At 41.7% G+C, this 26572-nt stretch overlaps 1 protein-coding gene across 1 annotated transcript; it reads right to left on the bottom strand.

The window, feature by feature from the left end:
• Window positions 1-169: 169 nt before the first annotated feature.
• Window positions 170-26057, bottom strand: gcn1 (GCN1 activator of EIF2AK4). Its single transcript, XM_023397787.2, has 57 exons — window positions 26022-26057; window positions 24025-24127; window positions 23860-23923; window positions 23445-23576; window positions 22884-22992; window positions 22590-22688; window positions 21469-21603; window positions 21198-21375; window positions 21020-21094; window positions 20765-20893; window positions 20626-20676; window positions 20432-20530; window positions 20118-20291; window positions 19873-20025; window positions 19665-19757; window positions 19483-19558; window positions 19113-19272; window positions 18693-18882; window positions 18447-18571; window positions 18039-18217; window positions 17835-17928; window positions 17639-17752; window positions 17346-17544; window positions 17106-17258; window positions 16252-16433; window positions 15834-15914; window positions 15448-15591; window positions 14783-14907; window positions 14400-14589; window positions 14213-14283; window positions 13601-13766; window positions 13289-13483; window positions 12855-13101; window positions 12535-12656; window positions 12296-12410; window positions 11834-12013; window positions 10938-11158; window positions 10743-10811; window positions 9862-10000; window positions 9566-9762; window positions 8957-9099; window positions 8746-8863; window positions 8413-8628; window positions 8104-8268; window positions 7191-7352; window positions 7013-7105; window positions 6779-6922; window positions 6405-6674; window positions 6116-6229; window positions 5287-5517; window positions 4967-5160; window positions 3969-4083; window positions 3512-3608; window positions 3012-3160; window positions 2190-2300; window positions 954-1175; window positions 170-855 (listed from the first exon to the last, which is right to left on the bottom strand). The coding sequence occupies exons 1-57, from the start codon at window positions 26037-26039 to the stop codon at window positions 730-732; spliced, it is 8016 nt and encodes a 2671-aa protein (XP_023253555.1). The 5' UTR covers window positions 26040-26057; the 3' UTR covers window positions 170-729.
• Window positions 26058-26572: the final 515 nt, after the last annotated feature.

Here is a 26572-nt window from a genome sequence, read left to right as displayed (position 1 = left end):
TTTCTTTCAGATGTTTAGGTTTACTTCTCGTGATGAAGACACTACAATGTGGTTTGTCTGTTATCAACCTTGTTTTCACTGACAACTTAAAAACCTGCAGAATTACAGTAAGGTGAGTGATTTCCTGAGCCCACACTGAAGGAAACTTTCCAATATCTCACACACCACATTATGAAATCAAGATCTTTTTATTTTGTATTGCCTTTTTACAACCGTATCACTGACATAAGAATGGTTTTTATTCTTACAAGAGGCTGCCCCCCCCTCCCCCGCCCCTGAACAACTCTCACACACAAAGTCCAAATAAAAGTTAAAGATAGGGGTGTCACTTCATTACAGTGGTGTCTTAAATGCTTGAAATAATTTTGATAAAATAAGTAGCAAAACACTGAAACATCAAAAAAGATTTGGCCTTGTGTCTACCTAATTTAATTCAGTACAGCACAATAAGCTGCACATTGTGAGATAAAAGAAGAGAGTTATAAATTGTACTTAAAGGCCAATAAAACAATTACACAAAGTGAGAAAGAAAAAAGAAAAGAAATTTGTTGGGGAATATGCTGGAAACCAGTCAAAACACAACCCATCTCAGCCTCGGTCCATGATAGGCAACATGGGCATGTGTGGCGAGAGTGTCTGGGGTTCTCATACAGTGGAGACTTGTTCTACATGTCAGTCGAGCTTCTGTTGATTTCTGCAGATGTCATTTCGTTGCACAGTCCTGCTCCATCACGTTAGGATGGTGTCATCTATCTCTTCATTAGAGTCTGGCAGGCTGGCAATTTTCTTCAAAGACCGGCGGTGACACTCTGACAGTAGGTCGTTACTGGCAGAGTCCAGAATGGCAGTCATACTCTGAATTGCAGCAAGAGTAAAAAGTAAAAATTAGAAAAACTGTATTTTTAATGTAAATCATCCGCATTTGTAAATTACACTAGAGTCTGTAGTCTGACCTGCATGGTTTCCTCTCCCTCACGGAGTCGCAGCAGGTTGACGATGGTGTGTTCGCTCTGGGCTCTGACACTGGTGTTCTTGTCCTTGGTGTTGTCCAACAGACTCTTCAGCACAGGCTTGATGAGACCGGCCTCCATTGAGGGTGTAGCCGGGTCTTTGAACACCCACCACAGCACCCGCTCTGACACCAGTCTGATGTCACTGGACTGATTCTGAAGACACTGTGGGGTCACACAGACAGTGGATGTCATAACACAAAACCTCCATCTACTACCCACTGGGAAAGCAGGCACTCATCATAGCATTTATTCAGTTACACTCATTCATAGCCTCATGACTTTATTTATAACTACTTGATATCTGATATCTATCAGTTTGATATTAGATCTAATCATTTTATTTATACAAGTTGAGTGGATTAAATTCTGATTTGACAGCAAGAGTTGAATATATTCTACACTCCTCAAGTTACTATTGGACTTTAAGCCTATGACTTAATTTCATCATAGTACTAATATATCATCAACATTAGCCTGGTAATAGAGTAATAAAGAGAATTAAACACAATTGTCAAAGGAGAACATTCTTCAAATAACCCCTACTTTACGACACTATGAAGACTATCAAGTTGTACATCAAGCAATAAATGTGAAACCCCATTGTCCTTGTTACCATCAAGCCTAAATGAAAAACTTTTTACAGCAGCATTTGATTTTTTTGTGGCCACTTTGGGACAGCAGAAGAAACTGTAAACACATCACCGACATATATTGTGGTGCACGATTTAGCAAACATACATTCAATAAACATGGAACATCATTACCATTAATTTGGAGTCGTATCTACACTCACTTCCTCATTCATGTAAAGGCAGAAAAGGGAAGTCAATATAGCCTGTGATAACAGTGTTGGACAAGTGACCTGGAAAGCATAGTGAGCTAAGCTACCTCCAGAGAAATGTAGCAAGCTAATCTATACTAACACCAACATGACAAAAGCAGTTTATCACACCAGAAGCTCTCTCAGTGGTCAATATAACTGTCAATCAAACAGATACGCAGGTAAAATGATTTTCAGTTCAACTGTTTATGAAACAATAACCCAAGATTACCCTCAAACAGCAATATTACCACCACGCTAGTGAGAAATGTAGTTAAACTAGTGATGCTGCTTCTTGTAGCGATAGAACTGCCTAACACTGTGATTATCAGTGAAAGAAAGGGTTCCTGCTTTACCTTGATTAACTGCGTGATGATGCGCTGGGAAATACTGGTGCCTCCCTCTGTTCTGAGATTATGCCTCATCAGGAATCCCATCCCTCTGATTCCACTGGTGGCAATGGGGATCTGGAAGAGGAGGGGAAAACAATATGTACTAGCAGAGCTGAGGACAGGAATGACATGCAATGTAAGGGAACAGTAGAGGACATGGAATTACAGCCTATAATAAGTATGTCACGTCACTCAACAACAATTATGTAGTAGTTATACATTTGAAGTTTTTGTAGTTTAGAAAGAAAAAATGTGTAAATACTAATTACTTTCATTGTTCAATTATCTGTTGAATCTTCAACTGAATAATTAGCAATCTGCAGATTTTCTTCTGCAGCAAAGGACTGATACCACACTCACATCTGGCACAGAAAATATGAAGCTACAGCCAGGAGGTGGTTAGCTTAGCTTAGTATAAAGACTGGAAACAGGGGAAACAGCTAGCCTGACTCTGTCCAAAAGGTCCACTAGCTCCTCTAAAGCTGACTAATTAACACGTTGCATCTCATTTGTTTAATCGGTTGTGGTTTAATGGCAGGTTATGGGCTGGAATATCTCTTGGCCAGGGGCAGTGACTTTCTGGAGACTCCAGCCCATAAATTGTTACAGCAGATACCTCCCAATAAATTCAGAACTTGTGAATAACCATATTTTCTAAAGTATGAAACTATTTATTTATAGTTGACTTACACAGGATATTCATTGCAGCCATGTGTATCAGTTCATAAGAGATGTGAGAAATGTATTGTCAAAGAACATAGGCCCAGGCACAGACTTTCTCCTCACCCTGTCGGCAGTGGCGTTGGTCAAAATGGTTTCCGTTACAGTATCAAAGTACTCCTTCCCACACAGCTTCTCAGGAGCAGACTTGACAGCTATGGCCAGGGCCAAGCTACGACCATGGCGCACCATCCAGTCCACACCAGACATGTCCGCTACAGGCAAAAATAAAATAAGTAAATAAAAATAATTTGTTTAGTTCATGCTCACTGTTTTACTGATGGATAGAGAACAGCAGTAAATTAGGCAACACACACAGGGATACTCAAGCTCTACTGGGCAAATATGTTTATAAAAAGGACATGAAAAATACTATTGGTGCTAAAACCAAGCAAAAAATACACTAAAGGTTATTGTTTCAGTCTGTACACCAAGCCAGTGTCTGTGATAAACTGCAGTTATGATCACTGAGGACACTGAAATTGACAAATCCACAACTTAGACACATGCTATTGATCATATTCAGAGAACTGAAGGTGATGATCATTTTGCATGTAAATACCAACCTAAGATGTGCTGAAGTAACACACTCTTCAGCTCCTCCTCTGACAGGAAGGCACACAGCACACCAACACAGCCTGCTGAAGCCATTCGAGTCGCATCCTACACACACACACACACAGAATGACACACCAATCAGAAAGCTAGACAGCGACAGATTGAGTGTCATTTTTTGTCAAACTGACATGTAGGTTCAAAACCACCTTTTCAGAAAGCCACATCCTCTCTGCCTGACTTCCGTTTTTCTATTGTGATCAGACAGAAAACTACACCACTGAACAGCTCTCTGTGAGATTTCTTCCAAGTGTTTAAACATTTATACTTTACTTCATTGGTAATTACTTTATGTATTCAGTAGCAATTACAGGCCCTGAGGTGAAAATGGACATGTTGCAACAGATTAAAAAAAAAGTCTTCTCAGCTTTACTTGTTGCTTAAAGGCATGTGCTCCTCCTGTCATACCTCATCATGTCCCAGCATGCCTAGTAATGTGGTGGTGATGTTCTTGCGGATGGCTGGGTCCACCTTTGACCCGGCGCCCTGGATGACAAACCTTAAGGCTTGGAGCATCGTCTCTCTGTGATGGGGTAAAGATCACAGCACAAGCATAAGAATAAACTGTATGTGGTAATCATAGAGCTGTACCAGTAACCAGTAGAGTTCTGAGGCTGAGAACAATTTTAATATTTGAATCTTTAAAAAAATATGAAGATGTATTGGCAAGTTTAAAATTTTTTAAAAACATAAACACAAACAAATATGATTTTAGATTTGGTTATTAAAGAACTGTGACTCAGACTGAATAGGACAGCTGAAAAATGAATGTGCCAGTGCTCTCTGGTGGACAAATGATGTAATGGAGACACTATTTTTAAATGAACCAAGACATGTATTTGTTGTTTCTGTACTGACATTACTTGTTACAATATAGCAATGATATGCTTATATCAGCCAACTATAATGGCCTCTAGTCAAGAACATTTTGGGACAAATGTCAAATCACAAGTTATTCATGGACTGTTTGATATGTTGCTCTGGTAATGTATTTGTTTCTGACAGATTTGCCTGTTTTTGCTCAGGGCCTTTTTCATACACACCACACACATTTCCACTTAGCTTTGTGTGTCATTCCTGAAACTTTTTTTTTCCCCCAGTGAGTGGACACGAGTTCATACAAATCCCTCAGACCACTGGTTCACAACCTATTTTACTTGCGACTCCTTAAACTGATGCAATGCGCCATCAAATTTGATCAAATTTGATCAAATTTGAAGGATTTATGGAGGAAACGATAGCATTAAGAGCGTCACTGCTGTCATGTTCTCATGTATGATTTAGTTATACAATATCAAATTACAATTCAATATTAAATCAACAACCATCACCAGCCCAAACAGGAATCCAAAATGTGATTTCATTATATGAAATTTCCAGTATCCGTCGACTGTTAGAGCACTCACCTGACTCCAGCGTCCTCTGCGTTGCGGATGGCAGCCAGCTGCTCAGTGAAGAGTGGGTCCACCTTGGTGTGGATTGAAACCAGTTGGCCTAGAGCCTCAGCAGCCCTGAGCCTCACTGCACGGCTGGAGTCCTGCAGGGCCTTCAGGAAGGTGGTCTGCAGCTGAGGAAGGAAGGGCTTCAGGGCAATGCCCACCTGTAGAGAGAAGTCAGTCCAGACGTTAGAGCCAGAAATGGTAACTTAATACTCCAAAATTACATATCATAATATATGATTATATTTAGCCCTTTTGGTGTCCTATAGGGAGATGCAGGTACAAACCTTTGCCAGCAGCAGGGTAAGAGTCTCCAGCAGAGCGGTCTTCACTGTCCAGGCAAAGCGGTCTCCCAAGATACGAATGAGAGGTCCAGTGATGTTGACAACAGAGGGCCGCAGAGCCTCAGGAGACGTCAGTTTGATGACGCCTCCTAATGCTTTAGCTGCCTCTTCTTTTTGCTCAGGGCTACCAGTGAGGACACCTTCTCTGAGGACAGGCAGGATACAGGTCACACCCTGTGGACACAAACACGATGAAGAACATCAAATATGAATAACAAACTATTATTTTCACTGATTAATCTGTAATGTAATGTTTTGCAATTAACTGCTTAATTACTAATATGTCAGTAAATTGTGAAAAAGGACTGTTATGGTTTCCCAGCACCCAAGATGACATATTTTAATTGCTTAAAAAGAGCAAAGAGCAAACATTTTTTCATATTTGTGAAGCTGGAACCAGGGAGTTTTGGGAATTTTAAAGCTTTTTAAAGAACGTAAACATTTTTGCTGAGCTAGTGTGTTATTAACCATGCCCCCTGAGAATTTTCAGTCTGGCAAGTGTCTGGTAAAACTGAAGTTTCAGTATTGAACTGACAAATGAAAAGGCCTCTATGTGATTGGTCGCTATGGTTTCTTGTGTGGACACAATTAGAGTCACATATATGACAAGGAAACCAGACTCTTGTCCACAGCAGTGTCAGAACAAAGTTGCAGTCATTTGCCAACACAGGAGCACAGGAAGACAAATGTGTGGTACAAGGTAGAAATACAAGAATGAAGTCACCATGTTGTGATAAGGTGCCAGTGTTTGTGTCAGAAGGAGCCGTCTTACCTTCTTGGGCAGACAGAAACCAGGCAGGTGCTGACCCCTCACGTCTGTAGCCGCTGATCTAATGTCTCGATGCAGGTCATCAATTAGAGCCAGCTGGCTGCTCGCATCCAGTTTCTACAGTAACAGTAAGTAACAACACTGCGTCATCCTTTGATTAAGAAATAAAGTATTTTTATTCTTCTTTCTTTGCACTATATTGTGTAAATATAAACAGTGAAACCTCAGGTACCTCTACATCAATGCAAAGTTAACTGTGTGTTCAGTTACTTTAATTTTGATGTCAACACACCTTGGTGATGGAGTTGATGGTATCCCAGCTCTGAGACAGGACCTCTGGGTTGGAGTCATTGAGAAGGCGGATCAGGCCTGACAGCAAGGTGCGTGTATGGTTGCTGTAGTCCAGGCGTGTACGAGCGAAGTATCCATTAAGGATGGTGACTGCGGCCTGTCTGAGGCCGGGGTCCGCACCGCGTGTGGCCTCCAAAAGGTCATCTATGATGATGCGTTGGCCCACTTCATCTTCCACTGAGAGGATCACTGTTTGGCAGCTGCACAACTCCTGAGGCAACGGTAATTCATGAGGGTTACCGTTAGTAGCAAAACAGCTGAAGCACAGCACAGCACAGATTAGTAGATATTATAATTTGTGACTGTCTGTGTTACCTGCGCTTCATCCTCTGTTCCCAACTTTCCTTTGAGGGAGGAGAGCAGAGCGGGCAGGATGACCCCGAGGTGGCGTGTCAGAGCGTCTCCAGCCACAGCGGACAGGAAGGCCAGCACACGGGTGTTCACAGGAGGAGCAGTCAGCTGGTTCAGTGATGGAGGACATCCACTTTAGTCAGTCATACAGACACAGTAATATGGACTAACAAAGGAAAACCTGACTGTAAACGTTACCTTTGGAACCAAGTAAGGCAGCACAGAGCGACTCTTCACCGCCATGACTTGCTTCAGACCGTCCAGAGCAAACTCAGCTGTCTCCTCATCATCCTGGAAAGGCATTCAGTGTGTTATAGACTAGACTAAAAACTTTTTAATGCTATCTGGATTTTAGACTGCGTCCTCGCTGTCTCACCAACTGTTTGAGCAGAGTAGGCAGGATGTCGTCCAGCGCCTGGTGACCGATGGTTGCATGGAGCTGCTCAAAGGTTTTGGCTGCAGCCTCTCGAACCTCCTCCAGGGGGTCACAGAGAGCCTTCCTGACTGTGGGGACCAGTGATTCAGAGAACACCAGCACCTGCAGAGCAAACACCGTCAAGTTAATAATTATTCATGGCTATTACAGTTCTCAGACTCCTGGCCTAAACTTATTTGTATTTTTATTTATTTTTTTATATTATTTTTTTAATTTAGATCCTGAATTGAAAAGCAGCTAACTTTAACATGCTAACCAATAAAAAAATATGTTAATGCCATTTCATTTCTCCTGAAGACTGTTTAGTTTTTAGCATGTTGCCTGTGTTGGATAGTGACAGTAGAGATAGAAGCCAGTGAATGTCAAAAGAGCATCACACTGCAGTTATATGATATATCCTAACGACTGAGCCATCATGAGTTACAGACTGCTCACTTCTGACAACCTATTAAAAACACATTTGTACTTGAATATACAACTCGATATGTAGTAACATTAATTGGAAATGTATGATTTTTATTTTTTTAAATAAATTGTTCAACACAAAAACATGAACTTTAAGTACATGTTAGCAGGATTGTAGCTTTGAATCCTGGGAGCAGCTCTGAGGTACTGTTTTTAATTAATAACTGCACACCATCTTGCAATGGGATCACAACAGACACACACAGACTTTGTGTTTGTGAAAACAATACGTGCATGTTACGGCTGGTAATAATTCTAATGGGTTTCTGCTGCTGTGGGTAACTATAATCTAATATGATCTTAATCTCATTTAGCCCCACTAGCTATAATGCTACATGCTTGTATAACAGCAGAGAAATGTGTGTGTTACAGCATCTGCGTGACTCACCGCATCTTTGCTGGTTGACTTCATGATCTCACTGAGGCCGATGCAGACGCCCTGCCTCTCGTCGCTCTTGTCAGAGCGCAGCCCCTCCTCCAGGATGGGAATGATCTCAGGGAGAATCTTCTCTCCGAGCTTCCTCACCAGGTCACCCAGTGTCCGAGCAGCAATCTAAAACCACATGGACACCCAGCATCAGTAAAAAGGCCGTGTGTGGGTTCTTTCACAGTGAAAGGAAAAGGCAAAAACTAACAGTAACCAACCAGGGAACATAAAATCAATGTGGTGTCGTTAAGAAGTGAAAAGGAGTAGTACCGTTCTCTTGTCAGGGCAGGTGGAAGCCAGGAAACCCAGCAGTAGAGTGAACAGGGTTGGGAGGATCTCTCGAAGAGTTCTGGGGGTGTTAGATACCACGATCTTCCACACATGGAGGGAAGCCTGTCGAACCACCAGCTGGGTGTCTGAACGACCCATATAGAGACCAGACAGGACACGGTTACGCCGCTCAGCGCCAAGAGCACCAATGATGGCCTGTGAGAGAGAAAGTCAAAGGTCATGTCATCCACACAACAAAAAGACAACTTTTGCTTCTTTGTATTAACTGGATGAATCTGTAGAGGATTTTCTGATGAAGAAATGTATTCGTACTTTATTGGACGCAGCTGTTCCAAAGTTGTCATCCTCAGACGCCGTCTCTGTGGTCATCTTTCCTGTTACTCCAGAGATGTGGAACAGCAGATCTCCAAGCAGTTGCACAGAGCTGAACCTGCAAACCAAGAGCAGCACAGACCCATAGTTAGTCAATATACAAGTGACATTTACCTGACCACTAATGGGTTATTGTGTATTTAGGTCTAACCTGATTCTCCACAGATCATCAAACAGGCCCTGTTCCAGCTCAGGAAGCAGCAGTGCAATAGCGGTCTCGGCATACATGCTGATGATTCGCTGTCCGGCCCGCAGCGCCGTGTCTCTCACATACTCGTTCTCATCAGCCAGAGCCTGGTGGTCAACACAGAGAGGGTAAGAGATACTGAGCTGCAGTGAAGTGTCATCTGCAGAATGATACATGGTTAAATAATAAAACTGCTTGAGTCAATGACAAGCCTGCTTCCAGATTAAGATGTATTTAATCACCATGGTAATCACGATGCTATATACTAATATACTATAATTTTCTTGCTGACCATCAATACATTCATTGGGATTCAATGTTGTACAAGACCAGAACATGGCAAAGACAGATGTCTATCAAAGTGTAATGTGTGGTAAAAAAAAAAAAAACAGTTTGGGAAATGCAGGGACAAGGGCCACATACAAATTCACCTGTAAACAGTAATTTTACTGGTTCTCAGAAAGTTGTGATTTAAAGTGTATACCTATAATTCTGTTGAACAGTTTAAGTCAAGATTCATGGCTAAATGGGAAAAAACGATAACATTGTTGTGAACAACTGTGTAGCCACTACCTTGAGGATGCAGGGGATGATGGGCCCAACGTAGGGAGTAAACTTGTCTCCGAAGGTGAGGGGCAGGTAGATGAACATCATGATGTAACCATCTCTGACGTGGGAGGCAATGTCTATCTTGCTGGCTGTTTGCACCACATCTGGCATCAGCTTGTCTAGCTTCTCCACTCCTAGTCCAGCCATCACCTCAGCCAGACCTGAAGACACCGGCACAGAAATCATTTGGTCACTCATTTCTTGAATGATGTTAGGCACAAATCTCCAACAACACAAGAAGAGAGGGGAGACGAACCGACCTTGTGCAGCTCCAGAGCGATCTACAGAGCTCTGCTCAGAGGCCAGCGTTTCCATGAGCCATGGCAGCAGGTCGTCAAAGCAGGACTCACCCATCCCCTTCACCATGGCACCCAAAGCCTTGGCTGAGACAGTACGTACCTGGAGAGGAGAAGAAGAGGAGCGACTACAGCTTCAGCTTCATACAACAGAGCACATATTACTGGGATGTTTTGAAGATACTAAGTTGAGAGAAACTGAGTCTGAGTTTAAGTCTGTGTCAGTTACCATGGTGACAAGAGCTGTCTGACATGCTGTTTCATTTCCTCATTCACACAGTTGATATCAAAGCATTAATTTGCAGAAGTTTACTGAGAAGATAATCAAGATCCCCAGTGCATATTAGTTTGTTACCCAAGGCCTACCTTAACTAATGTTACCATTTTTATGATCAGTCATTAATGTGATTAACACCATCCTCCTTTATAACACTGTGACTCTGAGGACATTAAGATGACTGTTAGGTTGTCTATCAGTTCCTTTAGATGAAACATTTACTTTTTACTGTTAGTTTAAATATATTTAAATATTAGTTTAAAAGTGAGTGAAATTCGCAACATATAGTCTGAATATTTCAGTTACTATGTTTAAATTTACTACATGTTGCAATATCACATGATATATAAAATATAAAATATGATGCTGAGCAAAATTTATGTGAAAAATGAACCTAGACAATTTTTCAACTGCATATCACCAAAATCATTAAGCAATCACTGAGTTGGACTAAAGGTTACGATCACAGGTCTATAATAAACTCATGTCATATCTGATTGATTTCATCTTCTGCTGCCACCAACACTTGATGAATAAATACAGTGTAAAGAGCTGTCACTAAACATACCTCAGGCACCGGGTCCAACAGAGAGGCCTTCAGTCCAGGAATAACACTGGGCAGGTAGGGTGATAGATCCTGTAAACAATGACACACATCACACCATAAGCAAAATGCAAGTCTACAGACTACACTGGTTTGAAGGATTAGTAAGATTTTAACTTTGTTTATAGTTCTTTGTAATATATCTAGAATGCTGTGTACCTTCTGGTCAGTGAGGGAGTACATGTTGCCAATGATCTGAGCGGCCATCTTGCGAGTGTCAGTGGAGCGGTCCTGGAAGGCTCTCTGGACGATGGGCATGATGAGGGCAAGTGAGGCGGCATCAATGAAGTGCACAAACTTGGTGTCCAGCAGCGTCTGCAGGCACGTCTGGGTCCTCCTGGACGGATCAGTGAGAGCATCCAGGAGGATGGGTGTGATGGCTGAGAGAGAGTATCAATGACATCATTAAAATACTAGTTCACATCAGTGGTAACCAAAAAAATCCTCAAACTTATTCTTTGATTACAAGCCTCATGTTGTAATTTTAATTCATTCATTCATTAATTCATTAATTCATTCATTCATTTACTGGCAGCATTTCTGAGCTGCTAACTAAATTACTTTTACGGATTTTTTTCTGATTGGAAATGTCAAAATACATGAATGTAGATTTAATGCATACAGCAGGTGAAATAATTCTGATTATAACCCTGAATCATATTGTGTTACTCTACTGGACTGCTATCTATTGGAAAATGATTCCCTCATTAGTGACTCAACACCCATTTGATACACGCCCATTAAAATGTAGCAGTACTAGCATCACAGAGTACATAAAGGGTGGTTTTTGTCATTAAGACCTTAAAATCTAGAAACAGAGACAAAAAAACCAAGCGTTTCTCAGACTGAATATGTTAGTGCTTAACGACAACTAGATAAAATAAGTAATAAGACCTATTGTATTGATATTGTACAACTAACCCTGTAAATTTACTCCCATGGGATTAATAATGAAGTTTACCTTATCGTAATGAAAAGTATGCATACAGCCAAAAAACAAACATTTTTAAGCCTAATCTGTTAGCAGCTTTGTCCCAGGCCGCTGAGTCCCTTACCCAAGATTTCAGGGTTACGGATGACAGAACCGATCTGTCGGAGCGCCTGCTGTCCGGCCTTCTGCACCTTCACATGGGAGTCGGTCAGCACCTCAGTCAGCTTGGGCACAATGCTGGGCAGGCATGAGGACAACTGCTTTGGGGCACAGAAAGCCATGGCACCTAGCAACTCCACCGAGCCTGGAGGAAAGAAGAAGGTTTCTCACAGGAATCTATTGTATGACTAGAAAAGTCATTTGATTCTGACAATCAGTGATAGTATATAAGTAAACAAAAACTAACAAAAAACTATTTTTTTACTAACTATTGTTAGTGTAGTTATAGTACAGGAAATATAAAGCAGTATGTATACTTTCCTCAGCTTTCTAAGCAATACCCAGAAGATGACCAAATAATGTCGTATCCTTGATCATTAATACATTCCAGACCTGTCTAGGAACTGTGTATGTACGGGCTCCTCACCTGCTTTAGTTCTCCAGGACTCCTCCTCCAGGGCCACTAGCAAGGAGGGGAGAACTAGCTTCACTCCGTGGGCACTCAGGTTCCTCATCACAGCTTTGGCACAGTCATCTGCAGCCTGGGGAGAAAAAGACAGGGGTAAAAACCTTTGACAATGATCACCCTAAGAGATTTATTTGAGCAGAAAGTGAGATATTAATGCAGGAGAGACAGTGGACTCAGGATGTGATCTGCCTGCTCACCTCTCTGACATACTGGTTTCCATCTCCAAAGCAGAGCAGGAGGTGTGGCAGCACATGGACCACATATGGCTCAAACAGCTTCCCCAACATGTTACAAAGCATCTCAAAGGCAAATAGTGCTCCTGCAAGAGACAAACAGCAGGTCAGTGCTTTCATATTTATTGGACCAAAAAATATTTCATGACGTGATGTTCTGAAAGCCTTTGTGCTGGCTACTGGCAGCCAAGTGCTAGATACAATGACAAAAATAGCATCTGCATAAAACAGTTGTAAATTAATCCAAAGCCAAACAGTTCAGTGGTTGGTCAATCATCACTGACCTTCCCTCCTTCTGAAGTTTTTCTTGTCCTGGATGGCGTCGGTCAGCGTGGTCATGATGTCCTGCTGTTTGAGTGCCAGGATCCCGAGACCTTTGACCAGGCCGGCCAGTCCGTACGCTGCTCCCTTTCTCTCTGCGTACTTGTCGCTCTCCAGCAGCAGCTGCAGCAGGTTTCTTACAATCCCTGCAGCGTCCTCCTTGATGGCAGGAACTAAAGGAGGTAAACAGCTGGCCACAGACTCCTGGACCTGATGAGAGACGACAAACCACATGAGATAATATGGTGAATTTTTCAGTGCACAACAATGTGAGTGGCAACAAAATGAGAGCTGTATAAAAAAGGCTAGAATAAATTATAATAAATCAAATCTTGGATGCTGAACACTGAACATTTAAGGGTTAGTAAGTTGTTTGGAAGCAGGTTGAGTTGCTTACCTGCTGTGAAGGCGTAGAGAGTGCAGTGATGAGCTTGGCTACGATGGGTTTAACCTTGGGGTCATTTTTGTCCAGATGTTTTGCCAAGGAGCCCATGAGAATAACCACACTCTGACGGACAGAGTCATAGCTGGCATCCTGGGGGGCATTCTTCAGAAACTCCTCAAACACTGGCAGCAGGGAGCTCACGTTGTCCTGTTACAAAAAGCAGGGGTATCAAGTACAGAGCAAGACATACTTTTCATATCAAAGTGCATGTTTGAAAAATGTCTTTGTTTGAAATGTAGCTGGGGGAAAAAAAGTGCGCTGTACCTTTCCGTGTGTGTTGAGCGCTGACAGGGCAGCGTCTAGCATGCAGCGCCGCACTTCAGTGTGGCGGTCATTCAGAGCATCAGGAACAAAGAAGAGGAAGAGAGGGGTGACCTGAGATTCATCCAGGTACTGGGACAGCTTGTTCAGAGCCAGAGCGATGCCACACCTGACAAAGAAATGTGTGGGAGACAAAGGAGCTTAGTGCACAAAAGGGAACACTTAAATTTATCGCTCTGTTATAATGGGATTATAGCTTTTATGATAATATCTGATATATAACTGCTAAAGCAAGACATTAATAAGCAGATTGCCAGGAAAGGGCCGTCTCAAAATTACACAGATAAAAGTAGTGAGCTGGCTCTCTGACAAGCACGTTTCAGCCTTTTCCTCTCATCACAATTAGTATTTTTTGGCATCCTATCTCCCCTTGTTGGAACTAATCCAAATGTTTCTGCTTTACTAAAAGGAGGCTAATGTAGATATTATGGTGGTTAATTGTGCATTCATGGACTAAGGTCTCTGAGACACACTAATTTTTATTTTGTCTCCTAAAATAAAAACAGTAAAAACCTCTGGCATCTTTCATCTTTGCAAACACACACTGAGATTTACCTGGCCTCCCACTGATCAGGTGGAGCCTCAGAGATGACTCTGCCCAGAGCATCCAGCACAGGAGGTGGTCTCTTTGAAAATACAAAAATATCACACTTTGATTTCTGAGGTCAAATTCATCCACTAGTAGCAGCCAGAGCTACAGTATAAGAGTAATAATGTGATCTTGCCATGACTCAGGTCTCACATAGAGTTTCTGGTGGTAGAGCTCAGTCAGCTGGCTGAGCACCGTAGGAGACTGGTCTCTGTACTCAGACACGGCACTTGACAGAGCTTCTGCTGCGGCAGAACGGACAGCTTCCTCGTGGTGGGTGACATCTCCAATCAGCAGGGAGCAGAGCTCAGGGACCAACTCCAGACCCAGAGACTCCCAGAGTCTGAGGAGGAAAGACAAACCAACAAATTAGTTTAACTGTTAAACTGAATCGTTTCCATTCTCCTTCACAGAGCAGAAATCAAAACTTGCAGGAAGTAACATTTTCTAAATGATATTTAAAGAACAGCATTGTTACTTTTCAGTAGAGAATGAACACTCAGCAAGAAAGGAGCAAGAAATCTCATAATACATACTTTTCAGCCAAGGCTCGTCCTTCCTCTTCAACATCAAACCTGGCAACCCAAAGCCTGCGCAGCAAGCTGAGCCCACTGGCCTCTGTGCTGTCTGTTGGCAGTGCAAACTCCATCTCCAACAATCCCTGAGCACAAATAGTTAAAGAGTTACCACTTAGTATGTTTGAAAGTACATCTCCATTATGGTCTAAAAGCTGTTTGGCCTTTCTTAGTTTATTAAATTTGTTTTTGAGCTCATAAAATATGTAGAAGAAGCTGAAAATGAAACCTTGGAAACTTCCCTTGTCTGTAATTGCTTGAATGGAATAGACCATCTTCAACTAATATAACTACAATTATTGCCTTGAGGTTTTACACCTCCACCATCCAGTCAAGTTGCAGTTTATATCCATGTCTGTCCAGACTCATAAAATATATGCAGTGAAGACTTTGAAGGAGTTTACTAAAAGGCACTAAGTGTATTCTGCCATAACTAGGGTACGAACATTTGAGTTATGGCCAAAAAGGTGTTTTGTGAGGTCAAAGTGACCTTGAGCACCAAAATCTAATTTCATGCTTGAATCCAAGTGAACATTTGTGCCAAACGGACAATCCCAAAATATAATGTCTCCACCTATGGCTGACACCAGCATGGAGGTATAAAAGTGAACTGATAAATCGCTCACCCTGAGGGCAGCATCCCGGACAGAAAAGCAAGGTGACAGCAGGGCGTTTAGGAGGACATCTATCTCTGGTTGCTCTGCTACAGTGCAGCCCTCTTCTCCTCCAGCACTGGCACACAGAGCTGTCAGGCACTGAGACGCCAACACCTGAAACACAGAATGTGAAAAGTCTCACATCTCAGGGCCAAGTCATTGATGTAGCTACTTTAGGTTGTTCCAACAGGAACTAAAACAGGAAAAGCTAATACAGCAAATGAGACATGTACAGTAAATACAAACAGCAGACCAATACTTAATTATTAAGAAATATAGCAATGGTGGAATCTGGAAAATAGTGTGAGTTTAAAATGAATTTAATGTGAACTCTGTCTGTAAAATCTCTTATGTACCTGGAGTCTTGGGGTGGCTGTGGAAATAATTCTGGTCAGAAGCAGCAGCATGTTGACACGTGGAAGAAGCTCAGGGCCGTTCTGAGACAAGAAAATATACAGTAAGTACATAATAAACTACAAAATAAATGGTAGTATTTTCACAAAGATTTCTCAATTCGCCTTGAGATTTATTTTCATAGACCATTTGGCTTTGCTTAATAACTGAACAAGGCAGGCAAACACAAAAGACTGCTATGTGGATGCCTGGTGAGTAAATAAATGCTGAGACAAATGGACTCCATGAAAACCATTTCTCTTTTGTTACCGAGTCATACTGGTTGTCTGAACTGATGTTTTTTTTCCACATAAATAATGTATTTCCCAGTCATCCTCATGTGCAGGTCACAGAAAGTACAACGGAGACGTTTGTCTTTACCTCATCTATAACAATGTCACCAAGGTCTGTGTCGGCCCGAAGCTGGGAGTGTTCGTTGATGACCTGCAGGGCTTTGGTCATCATGTTCTCTGTCTCCTCTGTGCTGCCTGAAGACTCCCTGAGCATGGCGTTGAGGAGAGGAAAACAGAAGGAGAAAGCTGGTGCAGACAGCGGAACCACATCTAAGGAAAAAGACAACACAAAGAAACAAGAGAGCAGTCAGTATTCCAGCACTGAATCAAATGAGATTACATTTTCATGACAGATTGTGAGACCATGGCTTCTTATGCATCATTTTACATTTCCTGACACAAAGAGGATTAAAATATTGTCTCAATAGTTTCTGAAACATTATACTATTAACTTCATCAGGAAGTGATTCTGCACCAATTAGTTTTTCTCTTTTTTCTGTTTCATTTGTGTTCTGTGGATTTTGATGAAATTGTTTGTCTCATTTTACAATTATTAATGTGTTAATTGTCCCAGATGTTTAAAATGTGGCCCCTGTTTTTGATTGGTTGTTACAGCCTTTTGCTTTAGTGTAAAGACATCTTCTTTCACACTGTTAATTTGATGTCTGATATCACTTTGCTACGTACTTTGCACATTAAATAACACACAGTTTAATTCCACATTCCTTAAATTAATTGAGATTTCCAACTGAGACTGAGTTCCTGTAGTGCTTTTATTGCTGAGTCAATTTTGTCAAAGTCTGAATATATTCACAGAATGTAAAACATAATTTTTGGCAAAAAATTGATACATGAATCAGAACTAAAGTGGCGCATTGTATGTGTCTATGTTGACAAATGTGGTTGCCGCTGAGTTTTAAGTTTTAAGTGTCTGTGACTCACCACCAGTCTTGCCCTCTCTCTGTGGCACAGTGTGGTTGTGCAGCAGAATCACAGTACGCTGTACTGCTGTGTCCAGGTCCTCCAGTCCCCAGGCCTCATCCAGATCACACTCGGGTTTCAGCATCCGCAAAGTCACATGACCCACAAGCACAGCTGGAGGAAAAAGGATAGAATGATAATGACTTGATATACTGAGACAAAGCTGTATTTATCAATACAATACCGAGACAGGCTATGTACCTAGACTGTGAAGGTGCTTGGGCATAAGGCACGCTCCAATGTCCAAGAAGACCTGCTGGACGCGTGGAGCAGCCAGAGGGGACTGTAGCAGAGGCAGAAGAACCTGGAGGACAGAAGGGAGCTCCCTGGTGATCTCAGCTGGTCTCTCTATCAAAGTAGCTTCCACCAGACCCATCACACTCTGCAACTCCACATCCAGCTGGTGACAGAAAGGTAAACCACAGGTCAACAAGAAGTCAGGCAGGCGTTACAGAAATCATTTGAGTCTTTACTTTAGACTTAAGGTTCCTTACCCCTTGAAGTCTCTTGCGAATAGAGGCCTCTTTATCAAGCTGGATTTGCATCATTTCCTTCTGTTTGCTGGTGAGCTGCACCTCTTCCTTGATGCCTTTTTTCTTCTTTAACTCCTGTAAGATCAAAGGGAAATCTAACAGTGTTCCAGACTTTAACACTACCAAAGAACAGTGTTGGTGGGAAAGTTCACTTTACCTCCTGTAGCTCCAGTTCAATGATCTGTTCCTTGTAGGAGTAGGCCTTGTTCTCTCTCTTCATGTTGACTTTCTTGGTGCTTTCCTTCTGAGCACTGCAGCAAGTGTAGAGGAGGAAGACATGAGTAGTGCCAGATAGACAACAGAGAAGACAGGAGATTGTTGTTGTGGTTGGTCAACGGGTGCAGGAGAGACTGTGTGCTACCTCTGGATGATGCTGTTGTCGTAGAGGTTTCCTTCAGGTGTCAGCATGATGGCATACTCCTCCCTTGTGACCTGAAGTAGAGCAGGACGGGAAAGCCCCTCTGTGACATGACTGATTACCCGCGGTAACAGCTTGTTGGGGGAAAGGCTGGAGAGGGCACCAACAGCGTTTTTCACCGCCTGGGGAGAAACACATGACCATTAATCATCCTGGTATCATGTAAAATACAACAGCAACAGTCAATAGCTAATCTCTTGCAAGATTCTTTTACATCCTGTATGCAGAAGGTAAAAAGCTGTTTAACTGCATCATTCAATCAGCTTGGTGTCTTCAAAGGAAGTCAAGTGTTCTTGTGTGTATAAATCTCATGTAAATGCAGTAATAATGAGGTGTGTGTTGTCATCAGACCTGGTTGTTGGCATTGACTGCGAGTAGATGTGGCAGAATTGCCTCCAGATTCTTTTCTATGAATTCTTCTGCTTTTAAGTTCATGGAGGAGAGCAGAACAGGCCAGAGACCACGGCGAGCTTCAACTGGAAGAGATATATACATGTAGTGGATGAGATGTCAGTGTGGGACAGAGCACCAATATCTACTATCCCAGTGTAATTAAATGACAAAAACCTGTCATCAAGATGAATGGAGTTCTCCTACCTATGGATGGATGATGAGTGACTGTGAGGATCTCCATGGCCAAATTCTCTGCTTCAGCGGGGTCGCCCCATTGGCTGGCAGATGAGCAAACGACACACAGCGCGTCCAGCAGGACACGGGGGGGAACGTAGCTGCGACCCAGCTCAGTCAGCTCTCCTGACTCTGACACCAGGACATCCTGGGGTAAAACCTGACCGTTTACAACATACAGTCAGTCACAGTCAGGCTGAGAAAAAAAACAAACTCATTCTTTCATTTTCAAACTGTAGTGGTTGTATATATTCACAAAACATTAAGTTAATATTTACAGCTGTTGCCAGAGGCTGGATATGTACCGAAGTACAATTTGATATTGTCTTTCAGTAGATTGGACTGTAACTAGATATTTTTGAGGCGTAAGTTTGAATAATCAGTCTGTACTTTGTGTTTGTTGATGATCACGCAGAGTTCTCTAAGAAGGCCATGGGCAAGACTAGATCCACCCAAAGAGGAGAGCAGCTTCCTGATGGTCTGTTGCGCCCTCTTCCTCACACGCCAGCTCCGAGAGAGCAAAACGGCAACTGTAGCGTGATGATACATCCTGCAGAACACAGATATTATATTAGGATAATTAATCTATTAAGTAAGCAAAATCAGAACAAACAACAACATTTTTTCCATTCTACTGGTGAATATACTTTTTAATCCTCTGGGTACATGCAAAATGTGCAGGCAAATATAGAGTTTTTAAGTTCTCTAAAACATTTTCAGGGAAAACATTGTTTACAGGTTAATAGGAGGACAGACTCACTGTGATCTGCTGGTGTTAAGTCTGTGGGCGTGGTCCAGGAAGAGCCTTTCACAGAGCAGCAGCTCTGTGAGCAGAGCTAGATAAAATGCAACAGACAGATATAAGCCATAATTTTATGTCGTAACATTTTTTAATCAATCATGAGCTTCTGCAATGATGATAGTAAGAAACAATTTCCTTACTTTCCTCACTGGCCTGGGAGAGAAACTTCTCTGTGGTGAACAGTGGCTTCTTCTCATCTAAGATCACGTTCCAGAAGCTGGAGAATTTTGCTTCTGCAGGGACAAAAAAATAAAATAAAATTCGTTATCACATCCCATCTGTGTGAGCTAAAAATTTCAAATAGCCTTGATGAATGAGAAGAAGTTATTGTTGAAATGAGGGCGCCACCTGTCTGTGTCTCCAGCAGAGCGAGTCGACTCAAAAGAACAGAAGCTGCCACACCCTCTGCAAGCAGAGCATGCTGGGAGTTTTGTGCCACAGCCTTCTCCACCGTTTGGAAAAGCAAAGGCATGAGGTCTGAGGCCTGGGCCAGAGTATCACCTGAACACCAGGGGAAAAGAAAGGTGATAAGTGGTTTGACTTCAAATAATGGATCTGGACATTTGACACGTAGTGCAATGTGTGTCACTGACCTTTAAAGGCCCCCAGCATGGCTTGAAGGTAGGCGTGTCGGACCAGAGAGGTGGAGGTCTTGAGGGTGAAAGCTTTCTTCAACCAATCCAAGAGAGCTTTGGGAACTTCTACTGTGAGGCGACTACTCCACTGGGATAGCACGGACACTGCATGCACCAAGGTGCCCTCGTGAACTAAAGAAAACAAAGAAAAGTTAGCACTAGACTGAAACATCATATCTTGCTAAGAATTTACAGGCCCAATGCATAAAACTGCATTATGGACTCTTATTGTCTAATCACCCTAGTGACAGTAACAGGAAGCACTGCGATACCTTCTTGTTGTAAATAAGGGATGAACATCACAGTCACTGCAGAGCTGAGAGTCTGGCTAGAGGTTCCTGACACAGCATGATGGCTGCAGCTGGCAATCCCTACAACAACAACAAGATGAAAATTCTCAGGTTGTCTGTTCGCATTTCTGTGTCATGGATAGGTCATAATTAAAAGTGTCTGCAAGGTCCCTTACCGGACAACACACTCATCTTTTGGGCAACAACTGTGAGCTTTCCCTCAGACCCTGCAAACGCAAGAATTATATTTCAAGTAAGCAGAACCAATCATGATTAAGACAGTATCTCATTCGAAGAGGAAATTAATTAGTTCACCTCCGAGGATCTTGAAGAGGTGTGTGACAATGTCCTGCACTGCGGTGGGGTCACTACACTGCTGGGCCAGGTTCTGCATGGCCTGGACCGCCTCCTCCATCAGCTGGGCATTGTTGGCCTTCAGCTGGCCTGAAACACAGACCATACCATAATTATACACTGGAACTTATGCTAAATATCCTATTTGCATGAAGACACATTTTTAAAATGGTGTTCCACAAAACAAATACAAAACTAAATTAGCCCAGGCCTTACTTGCTATGGCCTTTCCGATATCCATAGCATACTGACTGAGGTCGAGCGTCACAGCGGACAGCAGGTAGGAAACAGCTGGAAAGAGACCGGACAAGGTTTTAATCCACTATATGAGAGCGGCCCCAGCACTGAGCAGGTAAGTATAAAACACAACCACCAGAAACTATAGGGGACTCACTCTGCATGGCGTTCTCTGGACTGCGTAGCATTGTCTTCTGCAGAGTAGGTAGGAGTAGCTCCTTGAACTCGGAGTGGGACACATGACGCAGTAAGGCACCACTTTTGTCCAAAATGTGCTGTTGTGGTTTTGTCTTGCTCATGAGGACTGATTTTAAGTACAGGTCCAACAGGGCACTCTGGAAAACACACAAGTTCAAATGGTGCTGCTATTTTTGGAGCACATAACTAAAAATTTAAGGTTACAAATCAGAAGTGATTAGGAAACTCACCTTATGCTTCTCTATTGTAGCTTTGTCTTTCTGAGCAGTACAGAAGTCTAAACACACGCCCAGCATGGGCAGAGTTGTGGAGCTCTGATCCAGACTCAACAGTGTGCTGATGTACTGCTCAACCAGTCCAGGGTGCTGTTAAAGACAACAAACGTCAGACCTCCAGCTCACAGATTAGGATCCACGACTACTGGGCAGGTCAAATTGAGGTATATTCCAGTATCATTTAATTTCACAGGCCGACAGTGGTCATGGTTTCTGCTCCTGTACAGGTTTTTAAGACAACACTCTAAAGTCCCATTCATACAGGATTAATACTGCAGGGGGAGATGGGTAAAAAATATTTCCCCTCCTCTCTTGTAATAATACCAAACGGCATTTTAGCCATTAATTACAGGAGCCATTTCTCTAACAGGTGAGCTGTGGAAAAATGATGTGACCTTCAACTGGCTTAGTGTTATTTCATTATTAGTATTTACCAGTTATTATTTAGCTGTAATCTAATTTTTAATACAGACAATCTACTTCAAGGTCTCTTTCTGGATGGGGATTAGGCGGCTTTTTTGGTGAGGTGAGAAAATGACTCAGGAATCTGCAACAGTGTTAAATACAGGCAGTTCACTACATACAAACCCATTTCATGCCGACAAAGGTAAACCAGAAAAGACAGAATCACTCACACCATGACATGACAATTGCCTTTTATCTTTTCTCAATGAATGGGTTGACTGATCGACTGTCAGTGAGGTTATCAAAATCCCCCTCTATTTCTTCTTCAGTTGTCACACTGTGCACAGAGCTGTTGAAACTATGTCATAGTGAAGGCAACTCTTTGAATAAAACTCAGAGAGTGGAGTTCAGAGTGGACTTAAATCACAAAAGGAACAACACCTTTGACAAAAAACAGTAGATGATTGGGGCTTTGATTAAAATCTATGCACCAGTGCAGGCAATTTAGTCAAGATCCTGCCACGCCGCTGTATCATCCCCACATCATTTGTTTAGTGATTCAAACAAAGTGAATGACTTAAGTTTAAAAAATGACAATTCAGTCTGATTATCAGACTAGATCCTCCCCTCCGACAAGTATGCCATTCACTGCCAGTGTGTACTGCACTCACTTGCTCCCAGAGGTGATTGAGATTCTTGAGACTTGATTTCTGAGCAATGTTCTTGGCTCCTCCCACCACCTCGGCCACAAGAAGGCTCTGAACTTCCACCTAAAAAAAGAGGGCAACAGGCCACAACATGACACTAACATCCAAGATAAACACTGACCCTGGCCAGATGTGGGCAAATTCTAGTGACATTTAACAATTCAATGAGAACCATATGATTGTATATAAAAAATATTTTTCACAGACAATAATATAATGATGTAATATCTGTTTAACAAATCCAAAACTTTCACTGACCATTTTCTTCCAGATGGGTCCCTCTCTTTTCTCTGGAGCAGAAAACACAGTGGGGACTAAAAGGAAGGTCCAAGACAAGCCGATGAAGGCAGCAGAGCCTGTGCTTTTACTGAAAATATAATATGGAAAGCACAAGAAAGGGAAGAAATAAAGTTGGTAAACATGGAAACAAAGACAGGTTCCTAGAAACATTATTTAATTTAATAAGCTGTTTGTTTTTAACCTTTCTTTTTTATTTCTATTTGAATCCAACTATGAACATATATATTTTTTAATTTTCTGCTGTTTTAATTGGTATATCCTGTTTCTTATCTATATAAGCCTGTGCGAACTTTGTTATGGTGTATCAATGTAGTTTGTTGTATTTCTGCTGCGTTTGCTCACAACATTATAAGTATATACACTACACTATAATTCTTGCTTACCCTGCCTGTCAAACACAGAGTGGAAAATCGATATTGACAATGCTATGACGATGCTTTCAACTATTAATCTGTGAAGGCAGTAATTAATTAAGTAGTGCAACAACAAACTTTAGACTGCAGTGGTTCAGAGGAGTACCTGGGCTCTCCATTTTTGCTGATGACTCCACTGTTCAGCAGGCAGTGAAGGAGGCTGGTCACCAGGATGCCAGGCTGTCTGTCAGCCAGCTGGGCAATGACAGAGAGCAACTCTCTGCGCGATGCAGCATCCCTGAGAAGCACACACACACACACACACACACACACACACATCCATTATACTGACAGGTTATTTTGTCCACTCCATTTGTATCAATGAGGGTAGGTTAAATAGCATAAAACACTTCCTAATGCAATCCAGTTCACCAGCACCACAACCTGGAAATAAACTACACGACTGCTGTATTGGGCTGCGTTAATTTCAGCTAGGTGTATTGAATAAACTGGAAACTGAGTGTAAACATTGAAACTATGTTGTAGTTTTGTTGTGGGTGAACATGACAACATAAACCTACCGATATCTGTGTGGCGTGAGACAGAAGAGCTTGCATAGTCCTTTGATAGCAGGCTCTGGTAACTCTAAAAAAGGTGTTTTGAAGAATGATTAGTGGTGGTTATAGCGCATATTTTTTAAAAACATCACCATAATGTAGAAAATTAAATAACACAAAATTCCTCACCTTTGCCCTTTATACACTGTTTCAGCTCTCCAAATATCTCCTTGCGCTCTTTCACACTGGCTGTGGTCACTTTTACAGCAAATTTCTTCAGCGTGTCGGAAACCTGAAGGAGCAGTCACAGTTAGTGTGAGGACTGGTGAATAAAAATCAAGTAAATGGCAGTAGTGACATCCTAAATCGAACCTTCAGTCCAGGAGGAAAAGACATTAAGTTCATGCTCATGTGGGACATGTGAGGTCAGAGTCTGGAGCTAGGATATACTTGGCATTTTCTCTTGAGAAATACCTTAAATGATTGACTGATTAAAAGAAAAGTAGCCGACTGACTTTCTGTCTATCAACAAAAATCAGTTCATCTCAGCTCTAGTTTCATGTTCATCAACTCATACTTAGAACCTTGATGTTAAGATGTGGGCCTGCATTTATCAAACTCGTAAGAATAACACTACAGCATGCTCTAAAGGACCAGATAAGAGTAAAAAAAAGTTTGTTGCTGAGTGTGCACAATAAGACACATTCATCAAGTGATTTACTCCTACTTACAGCCAATTGTATGAGTAACATAAATTGAAGATCAAACTTAAGTGATTTCATGTATGCTCAGAGAAGGAGTAGTCAATCATTATAGAATATAGATTCACCCTACATCTGTCATATTGAACATTGTTTTTTAAAAACCCTGTTTACTCCTGTGCATACATTTCTTGTTAATTATACATCTTGACACAAACTTTTTGACCTTATAACTTTGAGGGGAAAAAAGCTGTTTACTCAGTGGTATGTTGTTCTGCAAGAACCTATACTGAACAACCATAATTTTATATTTTCATCTTATTTGTGTGAAATCTTAACAGGAGAAATTAACAACAAATTATAATGTATAAATATATAATGATAGGGATGAAATAACAGGAAATTGTCTGTAATGGGAGAAGAAAATTCTGCTGCATGATATATAGCGATTGGTAGAAAGTGGTGTAAGATCCTGTCAAATGTTCAAATGCAAATAACTCATGAAAACTACTCTGTTCTTAATTCTACGGTGTTATAGTAGTAAAAACATCAGCATACTTGGCTCTGTTTCTGGAATGAAGTCATCTGATATTTACTGGTAGTTTGTGAGGAGTACAAGTGAAGGATTTTTGCTTCAGATTTTTGATTTCTCACTTTAATTCCAAATTTGACATTTTGTAGTTTGATAAGATTCAGACCCATGATTGAAAACCTATGAACATGCATTAGATATAAATCTGTTAGTGTCAGATTTTGTCTGAAATTGTTCTGTGTGGGGCAGAGATTACTTCTAAGGGAGAGAAATGCGAAAGGAGGAAAATTTTTATTCCTGGAAGAGCTCTTCATGTATCCAACTTTCTTTCAACAAAATAAATAAAATTGGAAAACTAGTAAAAGCCAGTCAACAATGAAGGCCTTCTTTTTAAATCAACTGGTGGTCGGAAAAGGAATTTTCAGTAAAGGCAATACTGTCCCTGAGCCAGCATCTGCCACGCTGGGTTACGTAGGCTACTGTTTATTTAACTCTCTCTCAACATATCAGTCGTTACGATTCACTACTTATGCAGGGCGTAGCTTGGTTAACTCACCACAAAGATATAAGATGTCTGTTTGTTTAAGTTAGGTAATTTAGACCAACTGCAGTTAATGACAGTGAGTTAAAGCCCCCGGCGAGTTTACGAAACGGTACCATCCACAGCTTCAGCTCGCCTCTGTTCAGAGACCAGTCCTCTGTCAGTGTGAGCTGGTTGTCGTTGGCTGTAGCAGCAGCTCAGTCCCATCTAGTCACACTGAGGCTACGTAGCACTGAGCTAACAGCCTGCTAGCTAGCTGCTGCTAAAGTTTGCCTGAGTTTTTCGTTGAACACCAAAACACACCAGGATGTTTACAAAGCGGCACTCAAGATACATCGAATTTGGTTTCCCAAGTACTTAATTATCATTCTGTAAGCGGACAGCGTACTATTAAAAAAATAGTCACACAAACCTGCGTGTCCGCTGCCATCTTGCCGGTCTTGATGCAGGAAGGACTTGTTGACGTCACGTCCAGGTCAAAACAGATACGTAACCTTTTTTTTTTTTCTTGAACAACGTCAACATTATTATTTCAGATTTTAACATTACATGTAAATATTGTGCATGTGCAAACATATCTAATGAACATTTATTTTAACATATAGATACAAATATTTTTCAAATATGCAGACATTGACATAGGTCATCTCTAGGGGGGTTTGGAAGAAAATTAAAATAAAAAAGACATTAAACAGACATAAAATATTACATTCACACGCATTTAAAATGTGGTTCATGGTAAGCTGTGGGAGGTAGTGTTGTGCCATTCATGAACGATTCGTTCAAAAAACAAATCTTTTGGGTGAACGAACTGAACTGAATCAATTCCTGAAATGATCCGTTCATTTCTCAGTTCAATTGAGCTTGTGGAGCAAATGTGCAGGGATACACTCGCTCACTGAGTGAGTGATTAAAGTCACTGGATGATCGTCAAAGGGATACACTCACATGGAGGCCATTCTT

Source organism: Seriola lalandi, unplaced genomic scaffold (genome assembly GCF_002814215.2).
Source record: "Seriola lalandi dorsalis isolate HSWRI2012SDOR001 ecotype SW California unplaced genomic scaffold, Sedor1 jcf7180002054883, whole genome shotgun sequence".
NCBI classification, from domain to species: domain Eukaryota; kingdom Metazoa; phylum Chordata; class Actinopteri; order Carangiformes; family Carangidae; genus Seriola; species Seriola lalandi.
This window is presented reverse-complemented; position numbering and strand designations above follow the sequence as displayed.